Source organism: Delphinus delphis, chromosome 1, assembly GCF_949987515.2.
Source record: "Delphinus delphis chromosome 1, mDelDel1.2, whole genome shotgun sequence".
Lineage (NCBI taxonomy): Eukaryota > Metazoa > Chordata > Mammalia > Artiodactyla > Delphinidae > Delphinus > Delphinus delphis.
The window spans coordinates 106,806,424-106,833,779 of NC_082683.1; the positions used below are offsets into that span (position 1 = coordinate 106,806,424).

A 27,356-nucleotide genomic window follows, 5' to 3' on the forward strand; every position below is an offset into this window, starting at 1 on the left:
CCTGGGATTTCAGTATAGGCCTATGTGTTCACCAAACCTACACATTTTACACTCTACGCTCATTGAAGTAGGTGAGGATTGCAGGAGGCTAGAGCACATCTCCAGTGGGAGAGTCACAGAAAACATTTCAATACTTCATAACCTTGCCTTCCAGGGACTCAATTGTATAAGGTCTCAAGGTAAACTGAGACTCCACCTCTCACCCTTTGTGAGCACTCTATATCCCAGGGAACTCAAAGAGAGCCAGAAGTCATTTGACACTGAACTTTATTTGTTCTGACCATCTGATACACTGTCTACCCTGCTAGGAAACAGAGACAATGCTGTCTGCAAAAGGCCAGAGACATGCCAAAATAAACACTGTGACCAGATCTCAAGAACAGCCCTGGAGGACAGAGTCTGGGGCGGCTAGTCAACTGCCCAATCGGGTCCCCTCTCTTCTCAGCTCTGAATGGGTGCTGATTCTTCAAATGGCTGTCAGAGCTGCCCTCTGGAGACCAGTAACTAACTTTGGTGTCCAAAGTCTTGATTACAGAGAACTGTATGTTACCCAGTTGTCAATGAGAATCCACTTCTCTTTACTGGCCATGACCAAAAAATGGGAGTCAGGTGGTGGGGTGGTCCAGAGATAGAAACTAACTTGAGAATTTCCAGTAAACGTCAAGCAAGGGCTGTCCAACTGATTGTACCAGAGAAGCCCTACAAGGTATGACTGGAGATGCCCCAGAAACATTTCCTAGGAGATATTTGTGCTATATAAACAGTGCCAAGTAAGTAAGGGCTTGCTTCCCAGAGACCTCTTGCAACCTACTTCAGCTTCTTCCTTAATTCAGACCCCATGGGGCTGCTGCTTCCCAAATCTAGTAAGGTGAAAGCGTTTCCCACCATCAACTCCCTTCTCTCTAGTTTCTATAAGGAGGCTCCAAGGAGGGCTCATGAGTGTGCGAGGCCTGAGAGAGGAGAAGACTGCCTAGGGTATCCAGTCTTCTCTGTTATTCCAGCTCTAGCCACGTGGGGGCCCCTGGCTCCAGAGAATCGGGCACCCAGCTCTGGCTTTGCTCCCAGGGAAGGCTGGAGAGTTGGGAAACCCTTGCCCAGAAGGCCTGGGGCAGCTCCCTTTCACCAGCACCTGAGGGCGGGCGAGTGCACCACGAAAGTCTCAGGTTTCAGGGGGATGGCAGTTGCCTGTCTAAAGGCTTCTCTGTTCCTTGGAATTGTACAGAATGTCTCTTGTGGCTTTTTCTCCTCCCTCCTTTTTTCCTGTTGACTCTCCCCATCCGGCCCTCTGAATCACCAGACTCCACAGGAAAGCAGCAGATGTTGACTTTACTTCGTTCAAGCCAACGTCAGCTCTCTCCTGTGGAGTGGGGAGAAGGCAGGAAGGTGAGAGGTGGGAAATGGAGGAAGATAACCCTCGTCCTTTCCAAATTGTGAGGGAGGATGTAGAGGGAAACTGAAAGAAGTCAGGGACCTAGGCAAAAAATTCTTAATTCCTGGGGATGGGGAAAAAAGAACCCTACACTAAGGTCCCAGTGTTGGCTCTGGAACCAGGATGGTAAGGAGGGAAGCGCAGGGTGGGAGTGTTTAGTGCCAGCCCTTCTCGTCTGAGGTAAGGCCTCATCCCTTGCCAGCAGCATCCTCATGACTCAAAGGTCAAGTCAGGCTGCAGGTCTGGGGAGATAGTCCAGAGGCTTCTTCCTGTCCCATCTGAGCCCCCAAACCTCTGCTGTTATGCAAGTCTTTTGGAGAAGCTGCCAGGGAGGACTTTCTAGGGCTTTATTCTACATTCATTGCTCCAATTTCTCTTCTCTTTTTTCTTCCTCAGGGATTTTCTTACGGGCAAAGAAGCCAAGCTGTAGGGAAAGAGATAAGAGTCTTCACCAAATGCCCTGCCTGGGGACCCGGCCAAGAGCCCTCAGATGTATCTGAAGTCTTCAATTTTGTTCTGCTTCCAAAACTGAGATTCAAATTTATTTTATTTGGCTTAGTTTAGTTCAACCAACATTTGTGGAGGACAGTGAAGGAGATCTGGGCATGACACCCACAGCCTGCTTAGCTGCCCAGCACAAATCCGGTTCTCCCGGCTCTAATCAAGGATTCCTTAATTCACGAGCACCATGCCCCGTACTCCCCACGACAGCAGTGCTTACCTTCCAAAGGCAGAAGACAAGGAGAGCCAGCAGAAGCAGCCCTCCCAGGACACTGCCAATGAGGATCCACAGGGAGATGAGGACAGGGCGGGACTGAATTACCTCCAGGAGGCTCTGCATAGGAAGGAGAGTTGTTTTTTGTTTGCACCGTTTTGCCCAGCTAGCCTCACCCAACATTGTAGCAAAGCCAGCCGCAAAATAGAAGACTAAAAGGAAAGAGACTGAGGTAGGAATGGAGGCAGTGGGACCCCACCATTCTGATTTATCACTTCTGACTCCCTGACTGCTGCCTAATGAAGACACCTCTGTTCTGAAAAATCTCACAGGTGCCCTTAGGCCACTGCCACCCTTACTAGTTCCACAGTTCTCAGACTCAGTCTCCAGCCCCACCTCACTCCAACGGGAGGCTTCAGTCAGCTGTAGGACACTGCCCTCCTCAGTTCCCAGCTCGAAGGTGCTGACCACTGTCAGAGACTTGAATTTGGCCTGCGAATGGAAAGACATTTAAAGTGAGCCATCATCTGAACTGGGAGATTGGGATTGATTAATATATGTATAAAAAGGATAACTAATAAGAATCTGCAGTATAAAAAAATAAATAAAATTCAAAAAAAATAAAAAAAAAAATAAAGTGAGCCATCATCAGGTGATAAGGCTCTCAGAACCCTAATGGCAAAGATGAGGCTGAGGGGCACAACTTCCAGGATGTTCAAAACCAGAGGAAAAGGTTGGAGACTGATGGGGAAAGAAAAGAAGGGTAACAGATGGAAAGCCTATGGCCCTTCATATACTCTGTTTGCTCTACCTGAAATGCATTCAACTCCTCTTTCTTTGGCTAACTCCTACCCTTCCTTTAGATGTCATCCCCTCTGGGAAGTAGGAAAGTGTTCCCTCCTAACCCCCATTACCCTGGATCAGGTTATAATATTCTGTTTACTTCTCTGTCTTTCACCTCTGAACTATAAGATCCTTGAGGTCAAGGGTTGTGTGTTAGTAATTTATGTGTCCTTAGTTTCTCAATAAATCTTTGTTAAAAGAATAAATAAATGAATGAAAAAAGGATACCAAAGAGAGATAAAGAGAGAACCAGACTTAGGGAAGGATGGCCTGTCAGACTTAACTTCCCTGAAAGATGCCTACATCCCAGGGATCTTGTGTAATTCAAAGTATACAGAACACGGGAAAGCACAATATAAACCCCTAGTACTAAACAGCTGTTATAATTAAGAGGTCATTTCCCTGCTCAGGAACTCACATGACTCCTGACTGCCTATCATATTAGGTTCTATTTCATCTTCCTGGCTTTAAAGATCTTTGATAATCTAGATCTCTTTCACTATACAATATCACTTCCCACTACCCTCCATGCTTAACCCTGCATGTAATATCAACTATTTACTCATTCATTTAATAAAAATGTATTAAATCACTACAATGAGTTAGGCATGGTGCTAAATGTTGGGGATATTCTCCTCAGTGTCTACCTAATAGAGGGCTTTTTATATAGCAGGCATTTGATGGGTTGATTGAATTTAGGTATCCTATAAATGTTGGTTGGGGCTTCCCTGGTGGCGCAGTGGTTGAGAGTCCACCTGCCGATGCAGGGGACACGGGTTCGTGCCCCAGTCCGGGAAGATCCCACATGCCGCGGAGCGGCTGGGCCCGTGAGCCATGGCCGCTGAGCCTGCGCGTCCGGAGCCTGCGCGTCCGGAGCCTGTGCTCCGCAACGGGAGAGGCCACGACAGTGAGAGGCCCGCATAATGTCGGTTGATTATTGATATAACAATAAGATATGATAAAATGGAGGAAAATACAAGAATAGTAACTAGCTTCTAGTGAGTTCATCTCATTTTTCACTTAGTCTTTACAACAACCCTATGAAGTAGGTCTTTTCGTCCTCATTTTAGAGATGAGGAGAAAGAAACTTAGAAAAATTAAATAACTTTGTGAGTAGGAGGCAAAGCTCGAACTTGAACACGAGTCTGTCTACCGGAAAAGGCTATGCTAAAGTCCCAGATAGGAGCAGCAGGGGAAAGCAGTGGAAAAGGAAAAGTTTACCCTTCGGAAAAATTCATTGTGAACCAGCCTCAGTAGTCCAACAGAGACCTCAGTCCCCTTTGCCAGTCGCCCAAGGTGGCACCTCATGACCTGACACCGGGAATTGTTCCCATTCTACCAGAAGAGAGAGACACATCAGGACACTGGGGTGGAAATATCCCTCACTCCCCACTCTACTCTCCAGCCCAAGGCTCCAAACTCTACTGCTCCCCCCTGCATTCCCACTCCGTACACCTCCTTTGCCCTCTTGTGACTCATACCAGCCAGCTTGTGTGCTGGAGCTCCTCTGGATGCACAGGGGGCTCTGGGGGCTCAGTCAGGTTCTGCACTGTGCAGCTTGCCTAGAGGAAGATCCAACTTGAGGGACCCTCTTGATGGTGAGAGGCCGGCCACTCCAGGCTGAGCAGGAGCACACCACCCACACTCTTGTAGTTCTTCCCTGGGTGATCCCTTTCTTTCTTCTCAACGAAGCGACGTATGTGAAAGAAAGGCGCCCCCAGGGAGGGAGGAGCCCTAAGAGCAGTGACCCAGGACGCTGGGAGCTGGGTGAGTCCACCAAATCAAGAGGACAGGGTTCCACACGCCCCTAGCCCAGACTCACATTGTTAGTGATGACTTGAGACAGTGACAGGAAGTAATGGCCCCCATGGGCCACGGCTGGAAGGAGGGCTGAGACGATGAGGCCACTGACCACATAGCAGCCAAGGTTCTGAACCTAAGAGAAGGATTGGAAATGGGAAGAGGTGAGAGGCAGAGAAAGACTCTTCCTCATCCGTTCCCCTTTACCCTCAATACCACTGAAATCTAAGAGAGACTCCTCCCATACTTTGCCCAGGAACTCCTCCCCCTCCCTCTGCTTATGCCCAGGTCCCTCCAGCTTCTCACCCTAAGAGTGGTTTTGAATTCAGGGCCGGGGCCCACTGGGAGGGTCCCATATGGGTGAACCTCATAGCGGTGCAGAGTGGACTCACTGCGTGGACACCAAGTCAGGAAGCACATGGTCACAGCCATGACACAGACACAGGGGCACATGATCAGCACACAGACATGGATTCAGGGAAGGTAGGGCCAGCACATGGATAAAGAGATAGGGGTACATAGAGAAGATAGAAATGAGACATGACATAGACTTGGTACAAACTTTATGGCCACACCCCATATCCCATCACACCAGCTCCAACCCCCAGGGCCCAGCAAAGCCCTACAACTAGGATGCATAAGTACTACACCTAAGAAAGAAAGATGCTTAAGAGAAGCTTCAGCATGAGTGGGACTGAGGGCAAAAAGATAGAGCAGCCCTAAGGGTTTGGTGTTTGGGAACACTGAAGCACATGGAGGGAGAGGGGGGAAACATAAAGAGTATGAGTCTGGGGTCAGAATGGGGTCTCAGTGGGGAGCTGAGCCATACCTAGAGAATAGGAGGTGAGGCTCATACTGGATGTAGGCTGAGGTCTGGGCTGTGTTATCATGAAGCGTGCCATTTCTCTCCAGGCTACTGCTGTAGGGTCAGGGGGAGAGGCTCGCATCCCAGCCCTGTCTCAGACACCCCTCTCTAGAGTAAAGGAGTCACGCTGTTTCCACCCCTGCTCCCACCCGCACACCACCACCACCAAGACCCAACAGGAGAGGCCTGGGAGGAAATGCCCATCGTTCTCACCTGGTGGCAGTCAGCCTCACAAGGACCTGGCTCAGGAGGAAGGAGCAGCTAAACTCAAACTCTAGCAGAAAGGTCACCTGGGAGAGAGGGACACGGTAGATTTCTCCTCATGGGACAATACAGAGGAACAGGAGCCCTTGTGTGCCTCCTTTCCTAAACTCCCAGGCCCTGCAGATTCCAGCCCCTGATCCTGGGCCCCAACTCACCTTGGCTCCAGCCTGGAAGACAGGATGCCCCACGCTGCAGAGGCGGGCATGAGGGGAAGGGGCTGCACACTCCACCTTCACTGGGCCGTCCCCCTGAGAGCAGAGGAAGCGGGGTGGAGGCTAAGGTGGGGCTGCAACTGCCCTCCTGCCTGCAGCCTCTAAACACTGCAAGCCTTTCCCTAGAGCCCCTCACAGACAATACCCCAATTGTCCTCCTCCCAAATTCCCTCCCCCAAGGGCACCTGAGGAGTAAAACTGGATAGGTGAAGGTTTCTGGAGAAGCTGAGACTCAGGCTAGTGTTGTAGGCATTTTCCTTCCTGTTCTTCAGAGTTGCTGACACCAGCACTTTGCGCCGACCACCTCGAACCACGAATGGGTCCTTCCTAGGAGTCGTGGATAAAAGAGAGACCAGAGTTGAAGGAGCGCCAGAAGCCTCACTTCTGTCTTCCTGGGCAAGAAACAACCCTCCATCTCCCTTCAAGTCCCTTCTGATCTGTCTCGGGTCACCCCCATTTGGCCAGTTCATGTCCATCCCACCTGGAGCCTCTGATGTTCATATTAGCTCGAAGTACCAGATCTGTGACACATTCATTGTCAGGGCCACAGTCCTTCGAGAAGGGGACCTAGAGGAGAGAGAAGGGGCTGAGGGCTGAGAGGAAGGCGTGGGAGAAAGGAATGGGATTGAGGGAAAAGTGAAAAGAGTGGGTGCCCAAGTTGGATTTCACTGTGATCTCATGTCTCCTCCCTCCCCTTTCTCTTGAATTCACTGAGAAGGGCAGTGTTGGCACCCAGGGCAGGGCAGGGCTTGGCACTTCTGACCAGCTTTCGTATGGAGGTAGGTGAGCCCTCATCCAGCACAGGCCCTGGTTTTGTGGTGTTGTCCAAAGCAAAGGTCACAGTCAAGGCCACTGGCCGGAGGTAATCTGATGTATCCTAAGAGAAACCAGAGTCAAGGATCATGGGGAGCCAGGATTAGGGATACGACCCAGGAATCCTAGCAGAATGTGATAATTATGGCGATATTTACGGAGCACTTTCTGTGTGCCGGGCACTGTCCTAAGGTTTTATCAATACTATTACATTTAATTCTAAGACAGCTAACTCCTATTTTGTAGTTGTTATTATTATCCCCGCTTTTCAGGCAAGGAAACTAAGGTTTGCAGGTTATATGAGTTGCCAGAATTCACAGGTGGTAAACAGCAGAGCAGGATTCAAACCCAGATCAGCCTGACTCCACAGTCTGATCTTTCTCACTTTGCTGACTCTGGCTTTCTTGCCGATCCAGCAGAAAGTCCTCCCTCTGATCCAGCCTTCTTCTCACTCCCAGGCCCTGATGCAAAGCAGTTCCTGCCCCCTCCTCACCAGCACATGGAAGTGCAGCGGCTCACAAGTGATAGTCCCCACACTGAGCCGGAGCCGCCGAGGGGACAGCCTCTGGCCAGAGCCGTCAAACGCTGCACGGGCTCCAGCTGTCCACTCATCCAGCGATGCTGTGAACCGCACATCTGAATGGGGCAGGCAAGAGTGCAGGTGGAGAGGGGTCCCAAGATCATGGCAGGCAAGGGGTTGAGAGCTGCCTAGCATGCACTCTAGTCACTCACGGAATTGGCGATCCCAGCGACCGGGAGTGCGGGAGGTCACTTGGAAGCAAAGGGCTGCGGATAGGCAGGCTGCCTCCTGGCTGCGTCGCTTGCAGTCCCTCTGAACCACACTGATGGCTGGCGGGGTCACATCCAGTGAAGGGGCCAGGTGGACAATGGGCCGGGAGCTGGGAACAGGGTGGGAAAGAAAGTCTAGCAGAGGGAAGAAAGCCCTTTGAGAAAGGCAGTCCCCAGTGTTTGCCTCCCTGAGGTCAAAGGAAAGAATAAGGAGCTAGGGGACACATGTGTCCGCCTCCCCTGAACCTTCTGACAGAAGTAAGATAATAGTTAACATTTTTTAAAAATTAATTTATTTTTATTTTTGGCTGCCTGGGTCTTCACTGCTGCGTGTGGCCTTTCTCTCTAGCTGCGGCGAGCAGGGACTACTCTTGGCCTTGGTGCATGGGCTTCTCATTGCGGTGGCCTCTCCCATTGCGGAGCACGGGTTCTAGGTGTGTGGGTTTCAGTAGTTGTGGTACGCGGGCTCAGTAGTTGTGGTGCATGGGCTTAGTTGCTCCGCGGCATGTGGGATCCTCCTGTACCAGGGATCGAACCCTTGTCCCCTGCATTGGCAGGCGGATTCTTAACCACTGCACCACCAGGCAAGTCCCAATAGCTAACATTTAATCAGCACTTGCCATGTGCTAGGCACTGTGTTTAGATCTTTTCACAGATTATAGCGTTTAATCCTCACAACAAACCTCTAAGGCAGGTACGATTATTATTCCCATTTTATAAACTAGGAAACAGAGGCACAGAGTAAGTTGATCAAGAAAGCCAAATGCAGCTTTGTGATTCCAAAGCCCTTGCTTTTAACAGCTATGCCATGCTGTCTACTGCTACCTGAGCTGGGGCCACTCACCTGAGCAGGATGGCTGCCCCTTGGGCACCCACAGCAACATCTACCAGGTCATCTCCATCCAGATCTAACCGGCCATCCACACTTCGGCCAAAGTAGCTGAGGGCCTGTGGCATGGAGACAGCAGCAATCCGCTGAGAGGGAGAGAGGAGACACTGAGCAGAGACCCACACAACTGGTTGCCCAGGCCTCCCACCTGGCTTTTTCTAATTCTCCCCTCAGGCATGAGGAGGAATGAGAGGAACTTGCCTGTGTTCAGGAGTCTCTAGTACAGCAACATGTTTCCTACCCCACCGCCTCACCTTTTTGACTACTGATAAAAAAGGCACTTGTTCAGTTTGGGTCTCAAGCCCAGGGGAGCAATGATAACCAAAGGGTGCACCTCCTTTCCCTTTCCTCCCACCATGCCCCTGCCTCGTCGGGGCACTCCTGACCTGGGCAGGACAGGGCTTGACTCCACTCTGGGTCCCGTGATAGAGGTACAGTGCTCCACGGTGCCCATCCTCCAGGGGCGCTCCCATAGCCACATCAGCAAAACCATCTTGGTTCAGATCAGGAAGGGCAGCCATGGCAAAGCCAAACCGAGCATCCTGTGGGGGTTCTGGCTGAAGTGTTCCCTGGAGTGTCAGCAAGGACTGCTGGTGGAGGTGAGGAGAAGGCAGAAGATGCTGATTTGACAGTCCCAACCTCTCAGCCAGCCCTCAAATGTGTGTGCCTTCCCTCACTCCCTTTGCCCCCCACAGACAAGTTCTAGGGTACCCCAGCAAGTCTCACCTGGCCCACCAGATACACATAAACACGTCCTGTCTCCTTGTTCTGGGGCCCCAGGAACATGGGGGCAGCCACAAGCAAGACGTCAGTTGTTCCATCCCCATCCGTATCCAATGGGCAGAGCTCACTGCCAAAGTACGAGCCAATCTGGAGAGCGGTGGGTAGTGGTGACCCCAGAGGAAAGGGAAGGCAAGATTATGGACAAGTGGGGAGCACCTGCCAATCTGGTCCTCACATCCCTGACAGACTCTGCCAACCAGAATTCAACACAGACTTTTAAGGCCCCTCTCTTGTCCCTTCACTCTCTTCCCCCACAGCCTGAAGGTCCCTCAGGAGCCAAGGGTCTCACCCTCCCTTGGATGCCCTACCTGCTCCCCCTGGAGGCTCTGGGCGACCCTCACAGCCCCATCTTTCTTAAGCTGGAAGGCGATGACCTTTCCTCGATGTCTAAACCGAGGAGCTCCTGAGAGAAAGAGGCGGCGTCCACCCCGCAAAAGCATGGAGGAAACTGAGTAACCTAGAAGTGGACAAGGAATCGGAGGTGAAAGGGAAAGAAGATGGGGTCAGAGTAGGAGGTTTCCCTAAAGGCACAGAAGGGGGTCCCAAAGGAAGGTAGCAGGAGATCAGTGAGAAACTGCATGAGTTAAGAGTGAGTACCTTATACCCTCCATCCCACCCCCCACTGAGGAAGCATTTTTTTTTTCCCCCTCCACCATCTAATCCTTTGCAGCTCTCTGCTACTCACCCAGGTAGGCTGCATGGTTCTGCAATGCAGGGGGGAACTCATCTTCCAGGGCCGTCCGTGGCGGGAAGAGGCGGCGACCTTCTTCAAGCCATAACACTGAGCCCCCCCAGTCATAAGCCCCTACCATCCCGAAGAGAATCCCATCCTGTAGGGCAGAACCAGATGGGGTCGCTGAAAAGACAGTGGGGAATAAGAAGAAAAAGCTCTCCAGGAGTGAGAGGGTCACTGAGGGCATGCTGGGGTCAGTTGGTGGGGTATGGGAAGGTCAGCATGGATATTGGTTAAAGGAGGAATCCGGAAGACCCTGGGGTTGAAGCTGTCTGAGTTAGAGGCTGGAAGGAGTCAGATGTTGAGAGGGGTCAGAGTCTGTCCAACCTTTAGCCGATGAGTAGAGAAACCAATCTGAGACATTTCCAGCCCAAAGGAGCTTTCATTTTCTCCGTGGGACCCTTGAGTGTGAGAAAACATCATGAGGCAATATAAGGGAAGACAGTTTCCCCTTTGACCTTCTGAACTTATTCCAGAAGCCCACCTATACCCCAGAACTCCCCCTACCCTGTCCTCTGTTTCTCCAGGGTAATCATTACCCTCAAGGCCAAAAATCCGGTCCCCTAATGCATCCACAATGTCAGTCAGTGCTGCTTCATCTGTGACATTGAAGAAGAATCTCTCGTCTGGATCACTGGCAATAGCTCTGATTTCCCGCAGGAAAGCGCTGGGGTCTCGCTGCCGCCGGAGGTAGTGACCAAGGACCTGGGGTCAGGAGATAAAGGTGGGGTCTGCTAGCTGTGTGCTGTGAGACGGTAGAGCTGTACAGGACACAGCCAACTAAAGAGAAGAAAGGGAATACGGCTGATGTCTGGGAAGGGGTCAACATCTGTTTTCTTAAGTTCCCAGTCCTCAGTGTCACCCTCCCCAATCCCTTCTATCCTTCCAGATCCAGAGCTGTTCTCACTGCAATCCCATAGCGTGTCACTCTGCCAGCTTCGCAGGCCTTTAGTGCTGCAGGAAGTTCCTCTCCATCATGTGACTCTCCATCAGTGACAACCACCAGTAGCCTGGCAGCCTCTGGTCGGCCCCCATGGGACTGACTGAATCCTTCTGTGCTGAGAAGAGAGAGAAAGGAGTGAGGTGTGATCAGATGTGTGCAGATAGATACACATACACACAGTACTTAACACTGTCAGCAGTTCACTGAGGCCAGGCCTCTTGCCTTTTAGCCCATCTCCCCAACTGTCTAGCGTAGAGACTGGCATACAGTAAGAGCTCAAATGTCTGAATGTCATAGAACATATAGAGCAGCATATCATCAATGCAAGTAAGTATAAAATCCATTCACTCATAGATTCATTCAGCAAATGTTGTATTTAGGAGGACAAATATTAAGGGAACGTAGAATAAAGGAGAATGGTCAGGTCAGAGGAGTCTTCCCAGAGATGAGTTTTGTCACGTTTGGAAAATGGGCTAGGACATGAGTGGTGGAAAACCCGAGGGCCAAGAGCAAAGTGGGAGTGGAGGTATATAGACAGAGAGAATTCTGTCTGCAGAGATAAATAAAGCAGAAACATGGAGAGACACAGACAATTTGTAGAAATGCAATGAGTGCGATGACAGCCAATTTAGCCTTCCCCCACCGACATTAGTGTGCAAAAAAAAATAAGCTGGCAAGACATCTTGGGATGTACACACTGCACTCCAAAGCCTGCCCTAACCCTTCTGGCTTCCCACACCCCCCTTCCCAGTGCCTCACCAGGCCATCATTATTGCTTGAGCAGTCTTTGTTTCTCGTCCCTCCCGCCGGCTCAGGTTCCTTGCTGCTCTCACCACTTCTTCTTTGGTTCGGAAATCTCCCAGGGACCACTCATGTACAGAGCTCTCCCCATACTGTACCAGTCCCACCTGAGAATAAAGTGTGCACTCTAATGGAGTGTGGGGGTGGAGAAGGTATGCGAGGGAGGGGAGACGAGCACCTGGATACTACTGAAAATGCTACCTACATTTATCTCCTCTCTCCCTGTCTCTCCCCCTCCAAGCCCATCCATGTCGCCTTCTCTTACCTGTATCTGCTCCGGGTCAATAAATAATCTCCCTACTAGTCTTCGCAGGAAGGTCTGAACTTCAGACCAGGGGTAGATGCTGTTGGAGCCGTCCAACACAATGACGACATCCATGTATGTGGGACAGCCTAGGAGGAGGGGTATAGTGATGGGGAACAGAGGGGTAAAGGACATTGGGCATGGGGACAACAAGGGAAGAGGTCACAGGAGGGCACATTTAATTCAAACATTTATTAGGCACTTTTACATATAAGGAAGATAGTGTGCCAGGTCCTGGGTAAATATAAAAATGAATAAAAGAGAAGATGGGCATATATACAATTGACTAAAAAAACAAAGAAGAAGGAATCAAGCGCTAGTAGAAACATAGCACCACTCTATGATGTGAGAGAAAAAAGGAGGGTCAGTCCTGATGGTGGAGAATCAAAGGAGGCAGTGACTGAGAAGATACTGAAGACTGGAGATGTTTGAGGAGAGGAGACAAAACAGGAAGGTATTTGGGTGGAGAACACTTTAAACAAAAAGAGATGGAGGTATAAAAATAGATGACACATAGGAGAATGGTGAGGTGAAGGCTATAGCCAAGGTGCAGGGTATGAAGGGATATAGTGAGAGCTGAGTTTTTGAAGTTGATTAAATCAGTTCATGGAGTCTTGACGACCTGGTAAAGAGTCTGAATTCTCATCTGTTAGGAAACATGGAGCTTTTGTGGACATGTTAGGTAGCAGTGAGGATAAGCCATGCAGTTCCCCTGTCAAGCATCATACCCTGTGGCCCCATCTTTTTCCCACCCTGCACCCCGTTCTAGGGACTGAGTCGTCAGGCCCTTCTCCTGGCTCACGTTGTACAGTGGGTGCCAGGCTTCCCTGGGGCCGGAACGAAGCATCTACACGGGCACATATCCCAGAACTGAAGACAGATGAGCCACAAGCACGAGACCAGAGAGGGGCACAAGCCTGGGGATGGGTAGAGGAAACAGTTACTCCCAGGCTTGGGAGGGCACCCTCAGAACATGCTCTTTGTCAAAAGAGGCATTGAGACCACTCCCCAAGACCCCCCTCCTTGCTTTCTAGGGTTTTTAACTCCTTGACCCCTCCACATAGACCAGTTTCCCTTATCATACCACCCTTTTCTCTACCACAAACCGTCAGAGACCCCGCCACCACCCTTTCCTTAGCTTACCATGAATCCCCCATCACCAACTGTCTCCAGTAGAGACATCCCCAGGTGCATATTCACAGCAGGATGAGATGAATTTCTCAGTGGATAGTCACCTGGTTGGAGTGGAGTGGAAGAGCATGAGATCATGGGGTCACAGATGGGGTGACTGAGTTCAGGATGATTTTGGAAGAGGATGAGAAGAGGTCCGGATCAAGTCAGGAAGAGGAGTACGTGGGATATGGAGGTAAAGAAGTAAGGTGTGATATCACTCATATGTGCAGTCTAATTTTTTTTAATGTTATCTATGAACTTATTTACAAAACAGAAACAGACTCACAGATTTTGAAAACAAACTTATGGCTACCAAAGGGGAAACATGGAGGGGGGAGGGATAAATTAGGAGCCTGGGATTAACATACACACACTACTATATATAAAATAGATAATCAACAAGGACCTACTGTATAGCACAGGGAACTCTACTCAGTATTCTATAATAACCTATATGGGAAAAGAATCTGAAAAAGAATGAATATATGTATAACTGAATCACTTTGCTGTACACCTGAAACTAACACAACATTGTAAATCAACTATGCTCCAAAAAACTTAAAAACAAAAAAAAAGTAAGGTGTAAGGGGTCAAAGCTACTAGTGTATCAAGGTTAGGGGTTAGGAGTGGAAGAGTGAGGAGTCTTCTTACCCAAGTGGCCCTTGGCACATGGGGCATTGTGGGAGCCCCCTACAGGGCAGCGATAAACATCCCCCCTTCGGTCACCTGAAGGCCCATCCCAGGGCGCACCCACCAACATCCTGGGAGGAGGAAATGAATACAAGCATAGCGTAAATATGACACTTGAGATAGGCCAGAGGGAAAGGGCACGGTGACGGCAAGTCTAGAGCCCCAGCCATTTCCAAAGAACCAGATTAGTTTATATTTCCATCTACCTTGCCTCCCCCTTAACAGCTCTATCACAGTCCCAATCCCACGGCCCCCTGGTTTCCTCCTCACCATCGGCGTCCACCCCCAACATGTTGTAAGACACTGTATCCAAATTCAGCCTCCGGTGGCCCTGGAAATAGGCGTGGGTGATGCACGTCCAGGTTAAAGGGGGAGCAGAGACCTGGGGGGCCAGGATCATAAGGTTAGCAGGAATCAGCCAGAGAACCTAATGAATGCCCAGAGGTACAACCAGAGAGAAACCGTGGAGGGAACTTTTTGATCTCAGCCTATCTCCCTTCTTTTTACTCATAAGCTGCCCTGGACTCTGTGAATGTCATATACTCCAAGCAAGGATGATCTTCTTCCTGTGTTTGGGTCCAGATGTCTAACCTGTGGCCCTCTGCCATGCTGTTGCACAGATGTATTTCCATTCCTATCCCCCAAATTTCATTTACAGACATGTCTGGAAGGGTCAAGTTCCCCTTTTCTACATCATTCCTCCTACACATCCTCCTCTCCAAGCTGTGAGGGTCAAAAGAGGGAGAAGGCCTTTCTGCAGCCCCAGAACAACTATTCCTTACAAATTCTCCCCAAACCCAGGACCATAGGGAAAACAAGAGGAGGTTAGTGAACACTGCATGTCTGGGTCTCTTCTTCTCTCCCTGTCTCTTCTTGACTCCCAGTATCATTGTTACACTCTCACTCTCCTTCTCCAATGTCTAGGTCTCTGGCTGATTCCAGCCCTGGAAACCTCAGTGGTAATTAACTGGGTGGAGCCACTCGCCTACATCCATGGTTTGCCATACATCCTTTCCAAGGGTGCCATCACTCCCAAAGTTTCTCACGATCCACTTCCTTTGTAATTCATCCCCCTTCCCAACTGCCCCCTGCCTACTTGCATTTCTTCCTTAACTCTCAGCCCACTCTAAAGACCCCCTCAATCATGTTCTTGCTGACTCTTCCCTCCCAACCCCAATCTGTTTAAAATCAGAGCTGGTATTTTAGGAAACGAAGATTACAGGGCACTGATGAGGAAAAATTCCAGGCCTCTTGTCCCTCCCATGGTTCTTTCCCTGTGACTTGCTCCTTCAAGTAACCCCCACTCAGGCCACCCCACCACCACTTTCACCAATGGCTATAGCTCTGTCTCAAACCAAGCTCATTTTCAGAAAAGTGTTTTGTATGTGAGCCTTTTTGCATCCAGGAAACTGGCAAGGCTGTATGACCAGGAACTGTAGCACATTGGTTAGATAAACCCAGAGTTCTGACCACACAGTTAGTCAGTTATGTCTCAGGAACCCAGAGACCACCAAGGGCAGGGAGAAGTAGGGAGGGGGATAATAGTAATCAGACTAGCCATGTGGAAGTTCACATCATGTTTCTTTTTGGTCGCCTCACTCTTCCAGGGCTTAGGACAAAGTTTTATTTAATTGGACACAAATATTACACAAGGCACTGGAGAGCTTCAGCCCTTGCCAGGCAGTCATATGTGTGGGCAAAAGAATGCAAACCCATGCGCATGTGTACGCGCACACCACACACACACACAAATACACACACACACACACACACACACACACACACACACACGAAACATAGAATCAGTTAACCTCTTAACCTAACTCCCAAAGAATTTTAACCATAAAGATCCCAATGCTAAACAATCCATATATCTTTCGTTCCCACCAGAAACCAAGAAGTTAACCTCCCTCACCTGTCAGGAACATCAGGGGCAAGAACAGGTGGGGGATGAGGGGGAACTCCATGTCTGGATGTTCTCTGTCTGCGTGAGAAGTCCTCTGTGCCTCTGTCCCTCTCCTTCTCTGTTTTCTGTACTTTCCCTCCTATCCTGCCCCCTCCCACTGGCAGCTAAAAATAAAGTTGGAAGGAATGGGAGGAGTAATGGTGGGGAAGTGTGGGGAGCCCCAGACCAAGGAAAGGAGGAATGAGCGATTTTAGTGTATTTCTCTGCCTTGGTGCTGCCCCCTGGAGGCATCATTTCAGTATCCAAAGAGAACACAATTCTTGACTTTCTGTCCTTTCTTTCTCTTCCTCTTTTTTCTACCCTTTGTTGTTGCCTAGCAATAATGCTTTCCTCAGGTTTGGAACAGAAGGTAGGAGTGGGAGACAGATTCTTTTTACCTCCTAACCTTATTTATCTCAACCTGGAATATGGAAAATGAAAGAGCTGATAACAGTGATATCATTTCCCCACCTACTCAGAGTCCCAACATGTGAAGACACAGCCCACCCACAAACCAAGACTTACCATCTCCATTCCACTTAGTTCTGTTTGTGACTCTTAGCCTATGCTGCCTTATGGCATTATAGTTTTTGGAGGAACTATAAACCATGAACTGGTATGGGGTATGCTTTGTGGAACCAGTATTATTACTTTAACATTAGACTCCCATCTCCTCAACTAAGCTATAAACTTCTGAAGTTGGGACCATGGAGCCTCTTAGCTTTCTGTATCTCTACCACTTCGTATTATGCCCTACATACTGTAGATGCTCAATAAAAGTCTGTGGATAATGATGCCAGTGGCTAATCCTATGGAAAACCCAAACCACAGTGACAGAAACAGGGGCCTCAGATGACCAGAACACATGGGACCAGACCAAACATCAATGAGCAAATTGATCTTTAATTTGCTAACCTGGAAGGCTTTGCTATCCATCATGGGCTTGGGCCTCAGCTATTTACACAGAATCACTATACAGTATTTACAACAAGATGCTAAACATAGCATCATTCTGGATAGGCAAAGAAGGGGTATGGAAAGGCTAGAACAAGGCCCTGAAATCAAAGTGTAAGCAGAAACCTGCAGGTGTGAGTGGAGGGAAAGGTAAGGGCAAATCATGAGAAAGCTTGGTGAGGTAGACATGAGAGAGGAAAAGGAAGCATGAAACTACTTCTGGTGCATGTGGGAAGAGTCCACTGGGACATCAAGCCTTCAAAATTAAATCTGGAGTCTGAAGGGGAAAATAACAGCCACAAGTCACCTTTGTGAGGAAAAAGAAGAAGGCAGTTAGAACCTTATAGACCATACCTTCTACCTCCCATACCAAAAAGTAATCCTGCTGATTAAGTTCCTATGACAGGGGACTGAGAAGGTACAAAAGAGATACAGAGACAGAACCTTAAATAGACTTAAGAGACAGTAAAAAGAGTCAAGAGAGACACAGACAATGCAATGAAGGAGGAAAAGAACAAAAGTTCCAGCAGATCTGAACAAGTGACTCATCCAAGTGACTTCACAAGTCACCTCTCTTCACCTCATCTTCCCCAAAGCTCCTCCCTCTTACTCCCAAATCTCTGCATTTTAGCTTTAACCAAGGAGTGGAGTTAGAATGAGGCCAGTACACGGGGACAATCTAAAATTCCATCTCACCAATTCAGATCCCCTCCTTATCCTGTACCAGAATATCAGGGCTTGAGTCGGAGCCAAGGGCAGATTAGGGTGAGAATAGACAGGATGGAGGACACGAGGCCACAAAGTCCCACAATTCCAGGACCACAGCGCCACAGGCCTAGTTTGTCCAGTGGAATGAAGAGATCACAGGCATTTCTGACCACATCCAGCAGGAGAGGGGGATGACCTCGAAGGACCCGAGCCAGGAGCAAGACTCGGAGCCGAAGCTTCAGAGCCACCTGAGGCAGACCTCCTCCTGGAGCCCCTGGACCCCCAGGTCCCCCAGTTTCAATTCCTCCTGGGACTCCTCCTCCAGAACCCTTCAGTCGTCGACTACAAGCTGAAGACTCTTGTTCCATCAGTAGGCGAATCTCATAAGCATCACGACTCAAGTTCATGATGAGGGAAAACAGATAGTACCTGGGATACACAGGGGAGAAAGGTCAGTACAGATACATATACCCACTTAGCATATCCAACAGAATATTTAAACTTCTTTCCCCCATAGTGCAAAAGGATTACATATTAGAATACCAGAAGTGAATGTTATTACCCACTATTAGAAATGTCCTTCCACCTTTCTGTAACTAATGAGTTTATGTGTACCTTAAGATTCTGGCTTACAATAATGAGCATCACAAAATATTCCAAGATCAACCTCATATTTCACTTTTCCACTTGGCAACCCATTAGCATACACACATTCAATTTGAGCTACAATTATGCAAAATTTTTTAAAAGAACACCTTCAGGACTTCCCTGGTGATGCAGTGGTTGAGAATCCGCCTGCCAGTGCAGGGGACACAGGTTCGATCCCTGATCCGGGAAGATCCCACATGCGCGGAGTAACTAAGCCCGTGTGCCACAACTACTGAGCCTGTGCTCTAGAGCCCTCGAGCCACAACTACTGAGCCCACATGCCACAACTACTGAAGCCCGCGCGCCTAGAGCCCATGTTCTGCAACAAGAGAAGCCACAGCAATGAGAAGCCCGCGAACCGCAATGAAGAGTAGCCCCCACTCGCCCCAACCAGAGAAAATCCCGTGCACAGCAATGAAGACCCAATGCAGCCAGAAACAGTAAATAAATAAAATAAAATAAATAAATTTATGAAAAAAACACCTTCAGTTGTTTCAAAGACTCAAACACATAGACCATTTAAATCCAATACTTTTGTTAAAAGAAAACAAACAAAAAAACGACGCCAAGCTTGCCAAATGTGTTAGATTATAAATTCCTTAAGAACAGTCTACGTTTTTTGATTTTTAATCCATTCTGACAACAGTGGTCTGTATTCAATATAACTGTCCTACCTCTAATATATATTCTGAATCCATATCTATCTATTGTACTCCACCACCACAGTCTAAGCTACCATCATATCTTGCTTGAACTACTACTTTAGTCTTTTAACTGGTTTCTCCACTGCCACTCTTGTCCCCCACCCCCAAGAATCTAGTTTCATATAGTAGCTGGCATAAACGTAAATCACATTATACCCTTTCTTAAAACTCTCCATGGTTTCCTTCCTATCACATTTAGAATAAAATACCTTAGAAAGGCTTACAGAACTCAACATTTGACCCTGCCTCTCTAATTCCATCTTGTACCATTCTTTCCTTCAATCACTATGCTCCAGCCACACTGGTTTCTTTCTATATTTTGATCCCATTAAGCTTGTTCCTGCTTTAGGACCTTTATACTACCTCGTCCCTCAACCTGGAATAATCTCTCTCCAAAATCTTCAAATGGCTGGCTCTTCCTTGCACTTTAGGTCAGAGCTTACATGTCACCTCTTCAAAGAAGACTTCTCTGACCCTCGATTCTAAAGTAGCAAACCATTTACTGTCTATCACATGACCCTATTTTAATTTCCTGCACAGCACTTACCACGCTCTGATGTTTTTCTTATTTATTGTTTCTTTGTCCCCTCCCATGACAATGTAAGCTCCATAGGAGCAGGGATGTTGTTTGTCTTTACCACTGTATCCCTTTGTCTAGACCAGTGCCTAGCACATAGTAAGAGCCGAATAAATATTTACTGAATAAAAGTATAAACATGGCATATAAACTCTTCTAGGGAGTTGCTTTTCCATACCACTCCAGCCATGCCTCTGCCCCCACCCTTCATACACCATAAGTCTTGTTATAACTGTAATCACTGAGAAAGATGAAAAGAAAAGAGAGACATAAGTGGAGACGGAAAGATGCTAATATAATATAAAATAACAAAGCAAATCATAGGGAAACAAATAATATGTATATAGAGATCACTTTATTCCCAAATCATATTCCTTTCCACCTTCATTACAGCCTGCTCCTTAGTCCAAGCCAACATCATTTCTTGGCCATATTAGGACATCTTCTCTTTAGCATTACTGCAATCCATTTTCCGCACTACAGCAAGAGGGATCTTCTTTAAATGCAATTTGAATCATGTCACACCCCTACTTAGAACCCATTGTACTTAGGATAAAATTTAAACAAAACTAAATGAAAAAAATCCTACCATTACCTAGAAGTCCTTGCATGAATGATCTGGCCCATGTCTACCTGTCCAGTTTGAACTTATGCCCTTACTCAATACCGTCCACCACATTGGCTTTCTTTCTACTGCTCTAATTCCATGAAGTTTTTCTTGGTTCAAGGCCTTAGAATGAGCTATTTTCTGTTTGGAATGGTCTTCTCTGCTACTGTTTGCTTTGTATAACTTCTACTCAGACATCAGGTCTGAAATAAAATTTAATTTTCTCTAAGAGTTCTTCTCTGACCTTTCAATCTAAATTAGCTCCCCCTGTTATGTATCTCATAACACCCTGTACTTCCCACAAATATTTGGTTTGGTGATTATTTGTTTTAATATCTGACTCCCCTACTAGACTAGAAGCTTCATGAGAGCAGGAACCATAGCTCTTTGGCTCTTTGCTTTATTCCCTGGCTCATAGTAAGCAGCTACTAAGTATTTTTAGAATGAATGAATGAACGAGTAAGCAGTGAGGGGCATAAACCTGTGGTATAGACAAAAGCGGAATTAAAGCAATGTAATGAATATCTAGTCTTGTCCAATCTTAGTCATTCATCATGAAAGAGCATCTGTCTTCCATCTGCCCCCATTCATTATTCTCTGATGGTTTAAGATCTAAATGAAGGTTAGAAGCCAAGTGATTAGGATGTGTATATTATGGGAAGGCCCTAAAAGATCATTCTCTCATGAAAGGCAAGCTATGCAGTATGGAGAATATGATAGGTCTTGTAGGATAAAAGGATATCAAACCTGAATGAACGCTGGGCCCACTTCTCCTGATCCACACGGGGAGCAAGTCCAGACTTTCCAGCCCACAGGACATTGTCACAGGCGAAGTACAAGGCTCTATTGAGGTGACTAACAGTGATGCAGAATCTCAGGACAACATCTGATAGGTGCACAGCTCGTTTGGCTGACTCAAGGGCATCTGCTGAGTTACCGAGGCGTAGAACTTGTGGGGATTAGCAAAGAAAAGGAAAGATTTGAAAGTAGAGAGGCAAACAGAGAGCAAGACACAGAAAAAGAGAGAAAGCAAGAGAGTGAAAGTCGAGCAAGTAATAGAAACAATAATGAACAATTTTTTAAAAAAAGAGTAGAAATGGTTCAATTTTTTTTACGTCCAATTTTTATTAATTTGTGTCCCAGTTTAGTTTTCTCAAATTTGCCTCATTCTTTCCAATCCTTCATTACTCTTACACCTGCTCTCTCACCTCAATCGGGAGGCTTGCAGAGGATACGGGTAGAGGCAAATGAGGGAGTATGGGCAGAGAAGGTCAAAAACAAGAAGGAGGGACTAAGGAAGAATAGCTGGGGATGGAGGAAGTGTTGACGTAATAAAAGGAAAGGCACAATTACTTACGCTTTCTCCCTAGGCTCAGATGACCCTCCAGTTGTCGAATCTGTTTCTGTAACTCAGAACTGGCCCCATGTTTCTGCAGTGCATGGCCAAGAAGGGAGCAAGCATACTGGGCGGCCCTGGAGGAGAGAGAGGAGAGGTAAGGTAAGGTGGAGACCTCCCTCCTCTCCCCCTCAAAAATGTACTTCAAAAGGCAAGTATGGACTCCCCCTTCCCCTGTTTGAGACCACTCCCTTTCCTCCTCTTCATGGCCATATCTCACTGTTTCTCCTCCAGGCCAGGGGAAGAGACAGGCGTAAGAATAAAAAGGAGCCTAGAAGGGGTTGGGAAGCACTACTTCGAATTGAGGAAATAAGAGATCTGATAATGTAAGGCCTGAAGAGGACAATGAAGGCGGCAGGGGGTCCATCACAAGCACATCAGTGTGAGCATGTGATATGTGAGGGAGTGGGGGAGAGTTGGAGGACAGGTTATTCTTCAAAATAGGTGAACTAAGAGATTTTCCAGGCCCTTGAGATGAATCGAGACTAGAAGGCAAGGCGGAGGCAGAGGAGCTAGCGGGTGACAGTAGGGTGAGGGGACACGGGAACTTCGCAGTGCCTCCTCCGCTCTGGGAAGAGTCCAGGTCGCTATCTGCCACCGGGCGAACGCTCCTCATTCCACCATCGCCCAGTGAGGAAAGTGCTGGTCTTATGTGAACACGTAACCCTGAGCGGCCTCCCCGCCGGCCTACTCGTGCCTCAGTTTCCCCATCTTTCCCGCGAGCAGAAACGAACCATGGCCTCACGGCCGGCTCAAATCAGCCCCTCTCGGTCCGTCCGGGCCCCCGTAGCCCGATCTGAACCTTTATGACCCCCGTAGTGTGAACTGACCTCGCCTCAAGAAGGTCTTCCTCTGCCCGCCCTCCCCCCATTCCTATTCGGGCCGCACCTACACAGCCGCTCCCGGGCCTGGCTCTGAGCGCTGAAGCGGACCCAGGCGTCCATGACAGCGGCAGCCCCGACTCCACAGCTTCGCTCCCGCCCCACTTCCCGCCCCTAGTCACGCCTCCTGGACGACCCAACGGTTCCGCGCGAGGGACAAACATCATCAGAAAATAAAGGGAGTGGAGCCGGCCCCTGAAGAGGAACTTCAGAACAAGAAGCCCTTGTCTCTGGGCCTATACCTGCGTGTTTTTTGTGCGTGTCTCCGTCGCCTTGTCCTCTAATCAGATGATCTCTGTTTCCTAAGCACACCTCCAGAGGCACATTCTTCTTTAAATATTCTGGACCAAGGGCGGGGCTTGCAGGAGTCCGGGCGTAGCGAGACTGCGCCGCAGTGCTCCCGCCAGGGCCGCTAGGATAGGGTTGCCCCCAACCCTGGGGTGTTTCCAGCAGAACACCCCCAACACACACACACTCACTCGCACGCTCCGACCGAATCCAGGGCTCTAGGGGCTAAAGAAGTCTATGGAAGTAGAAGCCAGCACCAGATCCCTGTTCCCTGCAGGACCCTGACAGTTGGACAGGTGACCTCCAGAATACAGACGGAGAGTCTCCAGAGACAGAGGCTTTAGTGGACGAAATTCGCAAAATACCCAACTCATATCCTTAAAAGGAGAGAGAAGAAACAGTGGACGCAGCTAACCTCTTCAAACCCACACTTCATCCCCCTACCCCTTTCCCTTCCAGGTCACCATGTCGGCAGGCAACGGCACCCCTTGGGGGTCAGCAGCGGGATCAGGAGTAGAGGTGGAGGGCGCAGAGCTGCTCACCTTCTCAGCTGCCGCCAAGGTCCGAGTGGGAGTGAGTGTTGCGCTGTTTGTTTCTTCGGCTGGAGGAACCTGGCGGTGCTGTTGTCAGTGACACGGCCGCAACCCAGCCAGCTCCGCCCCTCTCCGGTAAGACGACTCTTTGCCCATTTAGCAGCTGTCGACTTACTGGTCATTTTTGTGGTTATGACCATAGATATAGTTATGCCACCAGGAATATCACTGTCCAATGGCTGGCCGGGGACATCGCATGTCGGACACTCATGTTCCTGAACTAATGGCCATGTATGCCGCAGCTTTCCTGCCTGTGGTCATTGGGCTCGACCGCCAGGCAGCCGTACTCCACCCGCTTGAACCCCGCTCAACTGGAAGGAAACTTCTGGGAGCAGCCTGGGTACTCGTTTTCCCGCTTGCCTGGAAGGTGAGTGACTTGTCGGAACTCAGGGCTAGACTGGACAAGAATTTGGGTACACAACAGAAGCCTTCGGATTCAAGGGGTGTGCTTGGCCGTGGTCACCGTTAATCCTCAGCGTGGGGCCTCTGCTATCTCTCTTGCAAGTTAAGATCATTGCATGTTAATTTGTACTTCTGTTAAGAGCCTTTGTTTTTACTACACTTCGCTTCCACCTCTTTGCCTCCTCCGAGTTCCACCTTCTTCAGATTATTGCGGAAAAACCCTAGGGCATGGTGGAAACATATACGGGAAGACATTAAGAAGACAGTGAAATCAGGGGCTTTGGGTAAAACTTTGTGGTACATTCATTCATCAATTCAGAAACTATTGTGCATCCCCCAGGTGCGTTCAAATGCTCTATCAAGGATAGAGCAACAAAGTCCTGCCTTCAAGAAATTTATAGACTAGTGCAGAGTCAAATTAGTACGCAATTACAATACAGCGTGCAGTTAAGCATTATGCTAAAGGTAAGCATAAGGAGCTAAAGAACTGTCCAAGACCCACTCTTGGACAGTCAGGGAAAGATTCCTGACTTCCCAGAGATGTTACAATTTGATTCTTGAAAGATAGGTGTTAAGACAAATTACAGCAGGAGGAATGCTGGAGAAGGTGGAGGGTGGATGATCTCAAAGAAGCTGCAGCTAAAGTTGAGGACTAGAAAATGGTGAGTAATGAGCCTGGAGGGGAAGGAAGAACCAGATCACAAATATTAAGCTTGTACTTTATCCTGAGGGCAGTGGAGAGACACTAAAGTAAAAGGTGGAGAATGACATAATCAAATTTGTATTTTTTACTCTAGCTTTATTGTGGGTGTCAAAACTGGAACAAAAGGGAGCATCTGAACTTGAGTACCAAGTAATCAAATCTCAATATTGAAAATGAACTAGAAATCTAGAAAAAAAAAGCTAAATATGAAGCAATTTCTTCAAAAAAACCAAAACCACTACCACCATCTGAAAGCAGCATCTCTGAGTCTAGGGTTAGGATTGTCAGGGAGAGGGCTAAAATTTCAGTCTCTGGAATAATGCATTACAGAGTCAGATTTAAGATTTGATCCTTAAATCCTCAAATATTAGAAATATAACTAACAACAGTTAGTCTGACTGCAGTTCTAAGACAAACAAAAAATATTGCTTCCAACAATATGTTGCAAACAGGACCTCTGCTACCCAAAGTTTTAAAAAGCAGCATGTTTCCTCAGTGCAAAAGGAATTAGTTGGGTTTATATGAAGCAAATTTTAGATGTGGACTGGGAATTAGAATTAGGATTGCTTTTGTTGTTCGTTTGTATTACTTTGCTCTGTTTTTCCTGAGTCTAGGCTCTACCACTAACTAGCTGGATGACTTTGGATAAATCACTTGAAACATATAGGCCACAAGATTATGGAATAGGAGATGCATTTCATCCTTTCTTAGAGCCTGACAATCCAACGACAACAATGCAATGTCTATTTGCTTCAATAGCAAACTGACGGTAACGTGATTCAGGTGCAAAAGGTGTTATTTTGGGCTCTAAATTAGCGACCTCTTGTATAAATTCTGCATTGCCCATATGTTGCATTTAAAATATTAGTGTCAATAAAAAATTGTTAGTATGGTAAAGGGAATATTGGTGTAGTTAGAAATTATTTTTGTAGACTCAAGTTTTCAAGTATCAGAGGTAAAGACTTCCACAGTAGGTAAATTGCACATAAAATAGGGAAAGGAGAGTCAGAGGTAGGGCTATGGACCAAAACATAAGTCCAGGAGACTTGCCTATTTTTTAAATTAATTTGGTTGTGCCAGGTCTTAGTAGCGGCAGGCGGGCCCCTTAGTTGTGGCATTCGAACTCTTAATTGTGGCATGCATGTGGGATCTAGTTGCCTGACCAGGGATCGAACCCTGCCCCCTGCACTGGGAGCGTGGAGTCTTCTACGACACCAGGGAAGTCCTGCCTATTTTTAAACCTCTTCTCACAACCTGTCAAGTATTTCTAGGCATGGTGCAAAATCGCGCCCCCACCCCCCAAGAAAACGGCCAGAAACATATGGACTCAAGATAGGAGAAGAGGAAAGACCACTTCCCAACTAGCTCAGAATAGCCTGATCATAACTCCAAGCAGTTCATAAAATTGTATGTTTGTGGCTCATACTATTCACCTTTCCTGAAAGTCCCTCATGCCTGCTGAAATCACTTTCCAAATGCCTTCCTTGTATCTAGAAATTTGATACCTACTAAGCTTGCCTTTTATCAAACTAGTAGTGACTCAATCTACCTTACCTGAAACTCAGGTACTAACCCTGAAGCTCTCAACTGAAAAATACTCATTACTGATTCAAACCAAAAACCCAGCAGTTTACCAAAAAGGAGAAGGGGCAGCCAACAACATTTGGAAAATGTTACATTTTATTATTTAACGTTGTTTCACCATTATAGTTGTACACATGACTATTACTACAGGTCACTTTACACAGTGACTGCAAAATGGCCTGAAATTTTAGCAGCACCCATTTTACACAAGATTTCTTTTTTTCCACCGAATCACAGACACATCAGGAATAAGTTCAGCTTAAAATGTTGGTGAGGAAAAAAAAAAAATGTTGGTGAGGTGGTAGAGATATCCTTTGATAAAATGCAATGTTAGAACAGTACTTGAGAAGACAGGGTTCTTTAAGTCCCAGATTTAACAAACAGCCTAAGAGGAAGACAGGGATTTTCAAGATACATTCCTAACCTTTTAAATATGGCACCATACTCAGCACTGCAGGAAATTAAGAACAAATTGGAATTATGCACTGTATTAGCTCCCAAGTTTTCTCAACAATCTCATTAAAAAAAAAAAAAAAAAAAAAAAAAAAAAAAGGGCTTCCCTGGTGGCGCAGTGGTTGAGAGTCCACCTGCTGATGCAGGGGACACAGGTTCGTGCCCCGGTCCGGGAGGATCCCACATGCCGCAGAGCGGCTGGGCCCGTGAGCCATGGCCGCTGGGCCTGTGCGTCCGGAGCCTGTGCTCCGCAACGGGAGAGGCCACAGCAGTGAGAGGCCCGCGTACCGAAAAAAAAAAAAAAAAAGAATTGGGAAGAGATACTGTTGAACTGGTGGGTAGGTTGGCATGGGAGGGGAAAGGGAGACCAGTTCTAATAGTCCTTGACTCCACTCCAGCTGTTCCTGTTCCACACCGTCCGCTGAGCTGGTCCAGTCCCCTTCACTCAGTGTCACCAAAAGCAGCTTCAAGGCTTGATGGCAAGAGACCACCTCTTCACCTTCTGCTGCCTCTTCCTGCTGCCACTGACTGCCATGACCGTCTGCTATAGCCGCACTGTCTTCAGTGTGTCCAGTCCCCAGACAAGGAAGGGGAACCATGGTGAGACCCCAACCCCCAGGCCCTAACCCATACCCTAAAACTATTGCCTCTAGCCTCATAAATTTGATAGCTATCTATCAAACCAAAAGTGAGTTGCTAACCATATCTCTAGCAGCTGATGCTGCACATAACTTTATTGAATGCCTTCAATTCTAACCAGCCACTAGCCATCATTCTATGAAGTGGAGTTAGCTGGGCAAGAATTAAGGAGAAGGGTGATCAGTATTCCTTTGCTCTTGGACACCAACAAGACTTAAAATAGACTTT

At 47.8% G+C, this 27,356-nt stretch overlaps 2 protein-coding genes and 1 pseudogene across 4 annotated transcripts; 1 reads left to right on the top strand and 2 right to left on the bottom strand.

Annotated features, from left to right (window-relative positions):
• Nucleotides 1-250: 250 nt before the first annotated feature.
• ITGA10 (integrin subunit alpha 10) lies at nucleotides 251-16,741 on the bottom strand. Of its 2 annotated transcripts, XM_060028629.1 has the most exons (30): nucleotides 15,962-16,741; nucleotides 14,317-14,428; nucleotides 14,008-14,117; nucleotides 13,327-13,418; nucleotides 12,986-13,100; nucleotides 12,145-12,272; nucleotides 11,838-11,986; nucleotides 11,043-11,193; nucleotides 10,675-10,840; nucleotides 10,463-10,536; nucleotides 10,088-10,232; nucleotides 9,711-9,859; nucleotides 9,346-9,489; nucleotides 9,006-9,209; nucleotides 8,575-8,705; nucleotides 7,674-7,840; nucleotides 7,435-7,577; nucleotides 6,892-7,005; nucleotides 6,610-6,695; nucleotides 6,314-6,455; nucleotides 6,072-6,164; nucleotides 5,866-5,942; nucleotides 5,617-5,706; nucleotides 5,094-5,178; nucleotides 4,810-4,923; nucleotides 4,469-4,549; nucleotides 4,209-4,322; nucleotides 2,541-2,636; nucleotides 2,151-2,264; nucleotides 251-1,853 (listed from the first exon to the last, which is right to left on the bottom strand). In XM_060028629.1, exons 1-30 carry the CDS (start codon nucleotides 16,011-16,013, stop codon nucleotides 1,788-1,790), a joined length of 3,504 nt encoding a protein of 1,167 aa, XP_059884612.1. In that variant the 5' UTR covers nucleotides 16,014-16,741; the 3' UTR covers nucleotides 251-1,787. The 2 variants fall into 2 exon arrangements, 1 of the variants encoding a protein (XP_059884612.1); XR_009521714.1 differs by lacking the exons at nucleotides 251-1,853; nucleotides 2,151-2,264; nucleotides 2,541-2,636; nucleotides 5,094-5,178 and having other exon boundaries at nucleotides 4,210-4,322.
• A 924-nt stretch (nucleotides 16,742-17,665) lies between these two features.
• PEX11B (peroxisomal biogenesis factor 11 beta) lies at nucleotides 17,666-22,633 on the bottom strand. 2 transcript variants are annotated; one of them, XM_060028669.1, is made up of 4 exons: nucleotides 22,416-22,633; nucleotides 21,547-21,662; nucleotides 20,937-21,138; nucleotides 17,666-18,082 (listed from the first exon to the last, which is right to left on the bottom strand). In XM_060028669.1, the coding sequence occupies exons 1-4, from the start codon at nucleotides 22,631-22,633 to the stop codon at nucleotides 17,677-17,679; spliced, it is 942 nt and encodes a 313-aa protein (XP_059884652.1). In that variant the 3' UTR covers nucleotides 17,666-17,676. The 2 variants fall into 2 exon arrangements, with proteins under 2 accessions (XP_059884652.1, XP_059884643.1); XM_060028660.1 differs by having other exon boundaries at nucleotides 22,474-22,551.
• A 213-nt stretch (nucleotides 22,634-22,846) lies between these two features.
• Nucleotides 22,847-27,353, top strand: LOC132436154 (gonadotropin-releasing hormone II receptor-like; annotated as a pseudogene).
• Nucleotides 27,354-27,356: the final 3 nt, after the last annotated feature.

Coding starts and splice junctions, on each gene's coding strand:
- ITGA10 (XM_060028629.1), bottom strand. CDS start 16,013: ATGGAGTTCCCCCTCATCCCCCACCTGTTCTTGCCCCTGATGTTCCTG. Junction 14,118..14,316: donor GTTGGGGGTGGACGCCGATG/GTGAGGAGGAAA, acceptor TCCTCCTCCCAG/GATGTTGGTGGGTGCGCCCT. Junction 7,578..7,673: donor TCGCTGGGATCGCCAATTCC/GTGAGTGACTAG, acceptor TGCCCCATTCAG/ATGTGCGGTTCACAGCATCG.
- PEX11B (XM_060028669.1), bottom strand. CDS start 22,633: ATGATGTTTGTCCCTCGCGCGGAACCGTTGGGTCGTCCAGGAGGCGTG. Junction 21,663..22,415: donor GAAGACCTTCTTGAGGCGAG/GTCAGTTCACAC, acceptor TCTCTCCTCCAG/GGCCGCCCAGTATGCTTGCT. Junction 18,083..20,936: donor TGGGCCCAGCGTTCATTCAG/GTTTGATATCCT, acceptor TGTGTATCCCAG/GTACTATCTGTTTTCCCTCA.